Source organism: Ciconia boyciana, chromosome 1 (assembly GCF_034638445.1).
Source record: "Ciconia boyciana chromosome 1, ASM3463844v1, whole genome shotgun sequence".
NCBI classification, from domain to species: domain Eukaryota; kingdom Metazoa; phylum Chordata; class Aves; order Ciconiiformes; family Ciconiidae; genus Ciconia; species Ciconia boyciana.
The window spans coordinates 62,370,504-62,382,209 of record NC_132934.1 but is presented as its reverse complement, the minus strand read 5'-3'; the positions used below and the strand labels follow the sequence as shown (position 1 = coordinate 62,382,209).

Below are 11,706 nucleotides of genomic sequence, written 5' to 3'. Positions count from 1 at the left end.
AGGCTGTTTAATGTGGGCTAGACAACTAAAGACACCTTGTATGTAATACTGCAGGTATTTCCTATGTAGATTTTTCTACCAGCAGACACTGGAGTCTTATTTATAAAGACCTCGCATTAAAACACACTGTCTGGCACTGAGTTTTGCCTCTCTATGTGTTTAATGAAAATACTTCATTGTCAAGTAAACTTGTTTCCTCACCTCACATGAAAGTCAAGATAACATGAACTGTGTAACTGTCACTCCAGCCTCCCTCTCCAGCCATAAGCACACAAAACTGATGGTCATTTATTCATATATTTAACAAATACTTAGTTTTCTAAAATCAGTTAATTATACAACATGTTGTATCTCAAACTATTACATACTGCAAAACATAGTGTATGAATGCATCAAAGTGGTTTCAGTATCAGCTATCAGGACGAGTTAATTTGAACTTCCCTGAAGGGTCAGGAATAAACCAGTTTTCCCAGAGATCAGTGTGCACACTGGGATAGTCCCAAGGTTTATATCTCCCATTCCAATGAAGTAATTTAGCTTCTTGAAGAAAATGCTCTGAGTAACGGGTATCAGGACTCCAACCTACATGGGTACATTAAAAAAAAAAATCAACTTTTTAATAATGGAAGACACTGTGGAGTGAGGTAAACTCAGGGTTGGTTTTTTTTAAAAAAATCTGATTAGTATGGTTTCACCAGTCAATAGGCAACTAGTTGTATGACAGACTAGCTTTTTTCAACTTCATGCATCTGATGCAGAATTAGAAAAAATCTCAACACTTTTAAGATTTTGGTGTAGCTGGGGTTTAAAAAAAAAAAAATCCTTTTACTATTCATTTTACTATACCAGCTAAGCCATTATCTTTTTCCCAGGATAATTCACCATTCCCCACATGAAAGGTAACTACGTCCTCCAGAATACTGACCACACAAACGCTGCCAGGCATCCCCTCTTCTTCCACTGTGCCTACTAAAAGAATGTCTGATTTTTTTCAGTCTCTCACTATATTCCAATCTTTCATATATTCTTTCCATAGTTCATGACAATACAGGTTAGCTGGTTTTCAAACATGTAACTCTATCTTTGGTATTTGTTTTTTTTTCCTTTTTTATCCAATTTAATGACTATTAGGGTTTGGGTTTTTCTGAAGGGGTGAAACTATTTTGTTTTCTTGACCTGTTAAGATATTTGGGTAATGACGCCCGTAGGGAACCCCCCCACATTCTGCCCTACCCTGAAGAAAGCAGGATTAATGAGGGTTGGGGGAAGCAGGGATTACATACGACGGATCTAAGGTACAAAGTAATGCATTGAGGTAAAGTAACGTAAGGTCCTATATTGGAATCTTACTAAACCACTCACTTTATTTAGTTCCAGCTGCAGTGGGAAGTTAAACTTACCAAGATGCCTTATGTGCCACATAGGATTAATAGTGGAATACTTTCCATGAAATACAATCAGCATTGGAGAGGTTGCCACACCTCCCCCAAGGGTGCTGCTGTAGAGGTTTTCCCTGCAAAAGGGGGAAGAAAAAGAAAAAAAAAAAAAAAAATGCAGAAAGTGTTCAAAACCTCAATCAAAGAGTCTTTAGTACAAAGGTCAGAAGATTAAAAAGCATTCCTGCAAAATTCAAAATAATTTTGAACAGACCAGTTTTCAGCATACTCCTTCCTGATGCTGTTAGTTGCTTATATTTGCAACTCCGATTCCTGTCGAGTAAATCATTGCTACCAAGCAAAATGGGAGTCAGACCCAACATGAAGCCAATTACTTCTACGCACTGCCTATAGTCTACAAGGCTGACAAAGTTTACAGTAGGAAAAAAGCCATTAACATAAAGGAATCAAACATAAAGTAGCCTGGTTTCTTAAGAAAATTTACATGTTTCCATGTGTTTCATTCCCTCTGTCTTTCTCCCCACGCCCCCCAGCTTTTAGACCCATAAATTAACTTCAAATCAGATTTGCCAAAGTCTAGTTAGTATCAACTAACATCTAAAGGGTATCAGTTTCCTAAGAATTTTGTGATAAATCCAGGGCTAGATAGAGCCAAAGCACTGTAAGGAGAGGCATGAGGAGGTAGCAGCCAGATGTCGGGCCACAGTGTGCTTGAGGCCTGGACGGCCAGTGAGCACATGGGTGAAGCCACCCCAGCTGTGGGACACTGTGCCACCCACCTAGCCCAACAAGGAGGAAACCTGGGAAGTATCAAGAGAAGCTTAGAGGCTACAGAACAAAAAGAAATCATCACCTCCCCTCAAAACTGGGTTTCAACTGCTAAGCAATTTATTTTACTGTCATTTCACAATCTGGCTAAAAGGAACGTGAATGTGTTATTAAAGTATAAAATCATCTTTGTAGATGAAATTTGCAGTAGTATTCACGGAGTTTTTTCCAAACTCTGAAAAAGCATGGCAATAGCTGGTCAGGATATGTTACATAAGCAGAATAAGAGAAAGACATTTGGCTTCTCATTCCTTCACATGGTTATCATTTGTGTCTCTCTGTTCATTTCTGAAACTAACAAGTAATGGACATAGTCCAATAGCACAAGCTATTGAGTTTCAGTTTAGCCTTAAGAAATTTAAATTTAACCCTTTGCAGAGAAAGAAAGTAAATGTCACATTTGCAAATACAGGTTAACAGTGAACCACCATAAAAAATAAACAGTGATTGTTTCACTGTATCATGACTTATTCATGGTCAATGCCAAAAAGATATCTTTCTGGTCAAATTTCATTCATCTATAGAAAAAGAAGTGTTTTCTATTGGTATTTAAGAAATGTGGTGTCCAGTTACAGTTTGGCTGACATTACAATAGGAGATCCCCCAAATAAACAAGGAAACATTCCTCCTCCTGTAAGCCAGCCTCAGGAAGGGAAGATCATAAGTGGCTTGATCCCAAATGAGGTTGGTCACCCAAAACAAGAAACACGTGTTCTCAGTGCCCCTCAGGATTAAGCGTGGTTTGTGATCAAACACAAGACTAAAATTCCAGGTTGCCATTTCCTGGTACACGATTGGTCAGATTTATGCAGATGGAAATTCTGGAACATGAGTTACTTCTCTTGATGAGATTTCAAAGAGAGATGTTGGCATTACAAACTTTTAAGAGCTTATAAACAGAAAATTAGACACTAAACTGAGTATTAAAAGTAAAGTGCAAAGCTAGATTTCTAAACATACTCCACATTTCTTTGCATCCACTTTTCCAACTGCTTTGTAATGCGTTGATGTTTCCATTCAGTCATGTTAGCAACAATTACTCCAGGATTAAAGGAGCAGGTGCTGGGGCTGATGCCAAGATCTCTAATGGCTTGCTTTCTGTAGTCCAGGAATCCCATGTACGTGTTCTAAGAAATAAAAAAAAGTATGTTTATCCCCTATGAATCTCTGTAAAGGTAAGTGTAAATGCATAGAGACTAAATACATGCTCCCAACACTGAGTTTCTAGATGAAGGTTACCTGTCTTGATTTCTGTATGACAAGGCTGAAAGGCAGGATACTTCCAGCTACTGAATTACTTTTTCCAGAGTATTGTTCCATGGGAGTGTGATAAGGTGTTTCCCCCACCACGTTTGTCTTTCTGTAGCTTATGCCAAATGATGTAGCATCAGGCTTGTACAGCTGTAATGCTAGAGGGACTCGCTGACAATTCTGGGGAACTCAGCTCAGGAATTAGCCCTTAAAACCCGTTTTCCCGAGTTTCGATTCCAAATTTGACTAATACAAATACCATAAATTCTGTCTTCATTAGATGTTCCATAAATGCTCATGATCTACTGATAGCAAAATACCAAACATAACTTAGTAGAATCCAAAGAACTAATAGAGATTTAAATTATTACAGGAAACAACTCTGCATAGCCTTACAGAGTTACTACTAAAAGTAGTTCTTAATTACCTGTAAAATTATTACAAAACTATAAAAAAAAAAAATACAACTTTCACTTTGGGGAAAATGTAGAAAAGCATCTTAACATTTGTGGGCGAATACATTCATTCATGGAATTCCAAAATGGCATCTTACCTGCATCCCTACACTTCTAACCATTTCATGTGTAGAAGGCAGATCACAATCATCTGAAAAAGCTGCAGCATGTCCAGGAGCTAACTTAGTATCGTAGAGTTCCTGGATGTCACCTGATTACAGAAAGGTCAAAAGCATAAGACAAAACCTACTTCACTGCTACAGAGTTGATAGGATAACTTCTGTTCTCATACACGTTACTTACAAACATAGCAATTTTAGGGGATAGCCCAGATATTAACGAAGGCTGAATTCTGTAATAGGGGACAATTTTCAAATTTGACTCGTGTACCTGGATGTCTAAGGTCTAGCTTTAGGTATTATAATCAGTATTCAGTATCTCCATATTCTGGCCTGAACGTCCGAAATTTGCTACACCACAAGACAATTACACTGTAAAGAAGCCTGGTTACAAAGTTATGTGTTCATAGAGCTTGCCTTTGGAGAAGGAGGGCACAGGCAATTTTTCTGAGCCTCTTCAAGTCCCACAAAAGTGCCACTTCAATCTTGCACACACATCATTTTTTTTCTGGTGTTACTGTGTTTATACCTCCTAGTAAGATATCTGGATTCCTAGCACTGGCCAGTTGAAATGTGCCTGTCACACTTCACCGTCCCTGCTGGCTTCACAGACCACCCAACTCCTTCCTGACGGAGGGAGATAATGTAACACATGGCATCTCACTCATCATCCAACTAGCAGGTAGCCATGATGTGCCAGAACAGTTTCAGGGCAGGTGGGAAGCTCCCCACTGCCACAGCAATTAAGTGAGTCTGCATCCAAACCCCCTACAGCTACCAGCTCTGCTGCTGGGCATGGGTTGGTCACAGGTAAGATGAATTATCTTGGAAGGCCACATATGGCCCAGCAGCCTGAGGTGAGCTCATTAAAAGACTAGTAACTGAAAACATTCCCCATACTGCAAACAGGGGAACTACTATTTCTGAAATAAGCAGAGATTATTTATTTGTCTGGACTCATGAGCTGGTTGAAAAGCTTGGGTTAGGACTCATGCCCCACCAAGAAACAGAATTTGAATTAATGGGACACTTAATTGTTGAAGACCAACATGCCTTACTAGGTATTTTCTTCTGATTCTAAATAGCTTCTACTTTTCAAGAGAAAAGCAGAAAAAGGAAAAAAAAATCAAACCAAACCATTCTGGGCTGACACTCCAAGTTCAGTCTGTTTCATTCTTACTGCTTTGCAGAAAGCAATGACCAACAAATAAACTATCCCAAAGTTAAACCCTGAAAACCCCACTAGCTCCTTACTCTGTCAGAAGTCTCAGTCGCTCCCATTCCAGAGACATTTGACAGAGAGCAGTCTCACGTTACAGCTAAGACACAAGGAGCAGCTGCCACAGCAGGCTCCCTCCCTCCTTCTGCCTCACTCCCACACGTCCATCTTTATTCCCCTCTCCTGGGCCCTATGATTTTGTGGCCCAAGGGTGAGCAAGTTAGGCTGGCTGAAGCAAAAAATACAATTAAAAAAAAAAAGTTGTTGGTTTGGTTTTTTTTTTGTACAGCTAGTCTTCTGCCAGGTCAACCAGCTGAATCAGCTTATTCTGCAGCTGCCCAGCTGTAGATATGACACAAGTAACAGGAGCTGCCTGGGGACAGGAGAAGCCACTTCCGTCAGCAGCAGCCTACCATGAGCTGTAATGTGAAACTGCACCTTTATCCTGTGGCTCCAGAAATGCTATCAGCTGACATAAGCTGACACCCCTAATGAAAGAGAAAGCCCTACCTCCCCTCTTCTCCTAGCTACACTGCCTTGACTCCTACGAGGGAGCTAATTCAGGCTGAAAGTAATCACATTTCTGGTGAACGCCTGTGCAGGTGCAAGGAGGGATGCAGGGGGAGTGGTGGGCTCAGCTTGAAGTGCTCATGAAACTGGAGTGTAAATTAAGATTTTAAGAACCTTTCAAAGAGTTAAATATTGCTGTTGCCCATTGATGACAGGCAGAATAACAAAACCAAAAAGCAGAGATGACCACTGGAAACACACAGGTTGAAGAAACTGTGATATGAAGTCTATTGCAAATTAAAATGAGACAAGCAAGGCAGATTAATCATATTTCATAAAGCAGCTAACAGTGGCCCCTTTAAGTGCAGATGTTCTGAAATCTGCCACTAAAGCGACAAAACTATAGGAAAGTGCAGAGAAGCAGTGGAGAATAAAATTATACTTTTGTCACGTGTAAATTCACTGATCTTACTGTTCTTACATCAAAGATTAATTTAGGCCAAAAAGTTTATTATAGTTACACTCAGTCCTTTCCAAAGGAAATTTTCACTGCAACATCCCTTTAATGTTTAACAAGGGTAGGTAAAATGGTTCTGTTGTCCCTGTGTACTGGGCCTGCCTAGGACAGAGTTAGTGTTCGTCATAGCAGCTCATATGGTGCTGTGGTTTAGATTTTTTACCAAAACGGTACTGGTAGCACACTAGCGTTCTAGCTTTTGCTGAACAGTGGTTGCACAGCATCGAGGCCTTCTCTGTTTCTCACTCTGCCCCTCCAGTGAATAGATCAGGGGGTGCACAACAGGCTGGGAGGGGACTCAACCGGGCAGATGACCCGAACTGACCAAGGAGATTTTCCATGCCATATACTGTCATGCTCAGCAATAAAAGGGAAAAAGAGGGGTAGTCTTAGGGGGGTTAGCCAGCTTTTGCTTGGGAAGTGACTTCTCTCTTCTTCCACTTATCCTTCAGTTATTAAACAATTATTTGTTTGTTTGTTTTATCTTGACCCTCAAGTTTTCTTGCTTTTATTCTTCCTTTCCTCTTTCTCCATCCCACAGGGGGTGAGGATGAGGGGGTAAGTGAGCGAGCGGCTGTGTGGTGCTTAGCTGCCCACCAGGGTTAAACCACAACACTCTGACTAAAAAATGTTATAAAATAAAAAGAAAACAATAAGATAAAACAAGGGAAGACAACTACTCCACAGAGAAAATAAAATATACTGAGAAACAGAAGAAAAAAACCATAAATTAATATTTTTTTTTTAAAATTGTTCCTCTAATTAGATTTCTTTGTATTAAAAAAACAACCAAATATTTTTCAGGATTTGAATGTCTTCTAACTGCTCCCATTTGTCTAGGAACTCTGAAATCTTTGCTCACGATTCTGCAAATTGCTATGGATACTGAGCTGAAGATGCTCAAAATCACATTTTGAGTGTTTAGAATTTTAACTCTCTTATTTGAGTAAATTCCTCTTGCTCTCAAGAACAGCAATTCTGGATAAGGAACTGATAGCATTTGTGGGAATTCAAATACTAGCAGGAAATGCATGTCACATACTTAACCATAAATATTGCAGCATCCAAGTAAAATCCATAATATCTTTCAGCAATTGACCAGATTCAATTAAAATGAAACCCATACATACAATTTTGATGACAATCAACTATTCAAAAGATAGATGGAGGGAAGTTCTTCTTCAGACTTTCTTTTAAATAAACAAACAGATTATTTGTAGTCTTCCTGAGTGCAACACTCCTAGCAGCTGCCTCAGTTTCCATTATATCTCATATTTCCAAATGACTGTAAAAGCGGCAGTAACTTTGATTTTAATTTTGCTAGAAACTGCTTTTTGGATGACAGCTTACCTTGAACAATGATATCATCATCCAAATATATTACTTTCTCATGTTTCTGGATAAGCAAAGGAAGATAAAATCGAACGAAGTTCAGCTATTAAACAGAAAAAAAGGTAAAGACTAAATGGTAAAGCTGTTTAATGTAGTAGTCTCACACTTCTGTCTCTATTAACAGTTTTAATTTCTCTCTTCATTGAGCACTGGCCAACAATCATTTGCTTCCTCTCCCCCAGCTAGTGTCTTTACTAGTATCTTGAACCCATTATTATTACTATTATTATTTATCTCTATTTTATTTACTATGGCCCTAACTAAGCAGCCCAAACCAGTTGCTTCTTCACAGAATCAATCAGGTTGGAAGGGGCCTTTTGAGATCATCTTGCCCAACCCTTCTTCTCAAGCAGGGTCCATTCAAGCAGGGTGCCTGGGACCATGCCCAGTTGGGTTTTGAATATCTCCACAGATGGAGACTCAACAGCCTCTCTGGGCAACCTGCTCCAGTGTTTGACCATGCTCACCATAAAAAAAAAAAAAGTTTTCTTGTGTCCAGAGGGAATTTCATGTATTTTAATTTGTGCTCATTGCCTCTTGCCCTGTCAGTGGGCACCACTGAGAAGAGCTTGGCTCCTTTGTCTTCACCCCTCCCCTCAGGTATTTATACACATTGATAAGATCCTCCTGAGCCTTCTCTTCTCCAGGCTGAACAGCCCCAACTGTCTCAACCTCTCCTCATATAAAAGATGCTTCAGTCCCTTAATCATCTTTGCAGCCCTGTGTTGGACTCGTCCAAGTCAGTCCATATCTTTCTTGTACTGGGGAGCTCAGAACTGGACACAGTACTCCAGATGCAGCCTCACAAGTGCTGAGTAAGAGGAAGGATCACCTTCCTGGACCTGCTGGCAATGCTCTTCCTAATGCATTTTTACAGCATACATCATACAAAACACTTCACATTTAACAGTGTCATCATTCCACTCTATAGGAATGATTTGACTGGTGGCACAGACATGGGATAACAACTACAATAACAACGAAGAACACAGCAGAGGGAAAGGGGACTGAGAACTTAAGAACAACCATACTGATTCAGATCATTTTACCCAGCACCTGCCTTCAGAGTGGTCCTAAGCAGATGATCAGTGAAAAATAAGAATAGAGCAAGCATACAGAAAAGTTGCTCCAAGTATTCTCCTAGTTTTCAGCTATTTTCAGATCAATGGATTTCCTGAACCAGATGTGATCTGTCTAAATATAAACCTCAGTCCTCACTGAATCCCTGTAAATTTTTACATTCACAAGACCTTTCAGCAAGGAATTGTAGAGATTCAGTACTCATTGCATGAAAAACATGCAACTTTTCTTGTTTGTTCTGTGACTCCTACTAATTCAATCTAATGGCCATTAGTTCTTGCATTGGAAGAGACAGCGAGCAACCATCTCCCATCCAGTCCTCCATGCCACTCAGTTCTGTAGACCTCTATTATAATTTTCATGCTAGAGGTCACATTTCCACTCTGAACAGTTTTAACCCACTGATTCTTTGCATGAAATCTTTTCCATATATTAGAAACCTCAAAGGCTCAGAGAAGAATAAACATTCTGAACAGACCTGAACATTTTCCAGTAGTGCTACATCTTTTTCAGATAAGGGGATGAAGATTGCATATAGTATTTAGGGTGAGGGAAAACTATGGATTTGTATTGCGACATAATGATGTTCTCTATTTTGGTCCTTATTCCTTTCCTAATGATTTCTAACATTTGATTTGCCTTTTCTGACAGCCAGTAATATTTAGATTAGTCATTAGCCTCTGAATTAACCCTGGACATGAGCAGAATGCAGCCAACTCAGCACCATGGAGGCACAAAGAACACTATTAGATCTTCCGTCTAATAAACTGTGAATATATTACCTGAGATACAACACATTTAAATTATGCTAGTTTATGCTACACAAGTTTATGCTACCAAATAATGAGGTCCCAGCAAGACAGACAAGTTGCAAGAAACTTGTTATAGTGCACTTTTCCTTTTTGAGTGAGGGCTTAGCATTTGGACCTGATGTGGCTTCTCTGGCTTACATCCCCCATGTCATGGAACAGAGATCTAGGACATTCTAAAGCCTGTAGTAAGTGCTAAAAATGCTGAAAATTTGTTATGCGGTGTTCATTTACTCACAGGCTGTAGTAGCTCAGGACGCGATGCATCTTGTCTGATTTTTCCTTTTAGTACCATAGGGTTGAATTCCACAACCTTAAATTTTATTTCTTTCAGTTTAGAATTTTCAATCCATTTTCTGTGATAAAAAAGAAGTGATAAAAGAAATATTGAGTGTGTGGCAAGTACCTCCAGTATTAAATTCACAGACTCATGGGAGAATAAGCGTGCTGTTTGTGCTGGGATCAAGTTAATTTTCTTCATAGTAGCTAGTACGGGGCTATGTTTTGGATTTGTACTGAAAACAGTGTTGAGAATACAGAGATGTTTTTGTTATTGCTTACAGAGAGTCAAGGCCTTTTCTGCTTCTCACCCCACCCCACCAGCGAGTAGGCTGGGGGTGCACAAGGAGTTGGGAGGGGACACAACTGGGACAGCTGACCCCAACTGACCAAAGGGATATTCCATACCATACGACGTCATGCTCAGCATATAAAGCTGGGGGAAGAAGGAGAAAGGGGGGGGAATGTTCGGAGTGATGGCGTTTGTCTTCCCAAGTAACTGTTACGCGTGATGGAGCCCTGCTTTCCTGGAGACGGCTGAACACCTGCCTGCTGATGGGAAGGAGTGAATTCATTCCTTGGTTTACTTTGCTTGTGCACGTGGCTTTTGCTTTACCTATTAAACTGTCTTTATCTCAACCCAGGAGTTTTCTCACTTTTACTCTTCTGATTCTCTCCCCCATCCCACTGGGGCAGGGAGTGAGCAAGCAGCTGTGTGGTGCTTAGTTGCCAGCTGGGGTTAAACCATGACAATAAGAGACCTTGAAAACTCACTCCATCTATTCTATCCCAAGACAGAATCACTTATGTCTACAGCTATTACAGATGGATATTTGTTTAACCTGTTCTTAAAAAAAGGAAAAAACAAACAACAAACTAAACAAAAAGCAACACCCAAAAACCCCAACAAAGCAAATACCCCACACCACTGCCAGAAACAGAGACTCTACATATTGCCCAAACAACCCATCTTTCACCATCACTAGCATTAAATGCTATTTTTCTAGGCTTTCTTGCTATAGTTAAAGACCTTTTTTTTTTTTCATCCTATCTACTGTGCTTTTAAAGCAGAGGTTAGTTTTCTCCCTTTTACAGTTTAACATCCTTCAGGATAACTGCCGCATCACCTCCTACCTATATTTTTTTAAACTATTTTTTTTCATTGTTTTGTCAGATTTCTTGACACCATTGCTTATTTTCTCCTCTGAGCTCTCTTCTAAATCCTTCCTGAAGGCACCTAAAACTAAACACCACACTTTTTCTGATATGTTAATAATGTCTGCAAGATCAGAAAAAGTTTCCTCACATATCCTGTGGTCATATATGTCAACATGTATATCCACTATGATGCATAACTTTTTTTTTTAATCAGTGTGGTCAGTTATCAGTCATAATTCTGTAGTTTTCCAAATGAGTGCTACCAAACTCCTGCTTCACCCTGAGCCAATACAACCAGCTATTCCCACTTAAATTACCTTGTCATTTCTGAATTTCATCACATTTTACAGTTCATTTTTCCAATTCATCATGATTAGTTTGTTTTCAGCTCTTGTCCTCAATATATCTGCTGTCTCTTTTCCAGCTTCATGCCAACTGCAGATTCATAAAGAACATTCTCCATTCTACTATCTAGGTTACTGATGAACTGGATGGGAAAAACTCCCTGTGGAACCCCACTCATTACATCTTTTTACTTTTACACAAATTGTGGGTACACAGGCTACAGAAGTGCAGTAGCCAGACGTAAGAGCTGCTAAGAAATCTGCTTTAATTTTGATTCACACCTTCCTCCTCTTTTAGACAATGTTTGCAAATTTTAACACCCAAACATGCTTTCATTACAAGCTTCT

At 39.6% G+C, this 11,706-nt stretch overlaps 1 protein-coding gene across 5 annotated transcripts in view; it reads right to left on the bottom strand.

The window, feature by feature from the left end:
• Window positions 1-283: 283 nt before the first annotated feature.
• The window catches only part of GLT8D2 (glycosyltransferase 8 domain containing 2), an 18,854-nt gene continuing 7,431 nt past the window's right edge, over window positions 284-11,706 (bottom strand). For all 5 annotated transcript variants that reach the window (XM_072871351.1, XM_072871366.1, XM_072871374.1 and 2 more), the window contains 6 exons: window positions 9,816-9,933; window positions 7,647-7,731; window positions 4,030-4,142; window positions 3,186-3,352; window positions 1,401-1,513; window positions 284-582 (listed from right to left, as the gene is read on the bottom strand). In XM_072871351.1, the coding sequence (XP_072727452.1) occupies window positions 410-582; window positions 1,401-1,513; window positions 3,186-3,352; window positions 4,030-4,142; window positions 7,647-7,731; window positions 9,816-9,933 (769 nt within the window). In that variant the 3' untranslated portion in view covers window positions 284-409. The remainder of the gene's footprint in view (window positions 583-1,400; window positions 1,514-3,185; window positions 3,353-4,029; window positions 4,143-7,646; window positions 7,732-9,815; window positions 9,934-11,706) is intronic.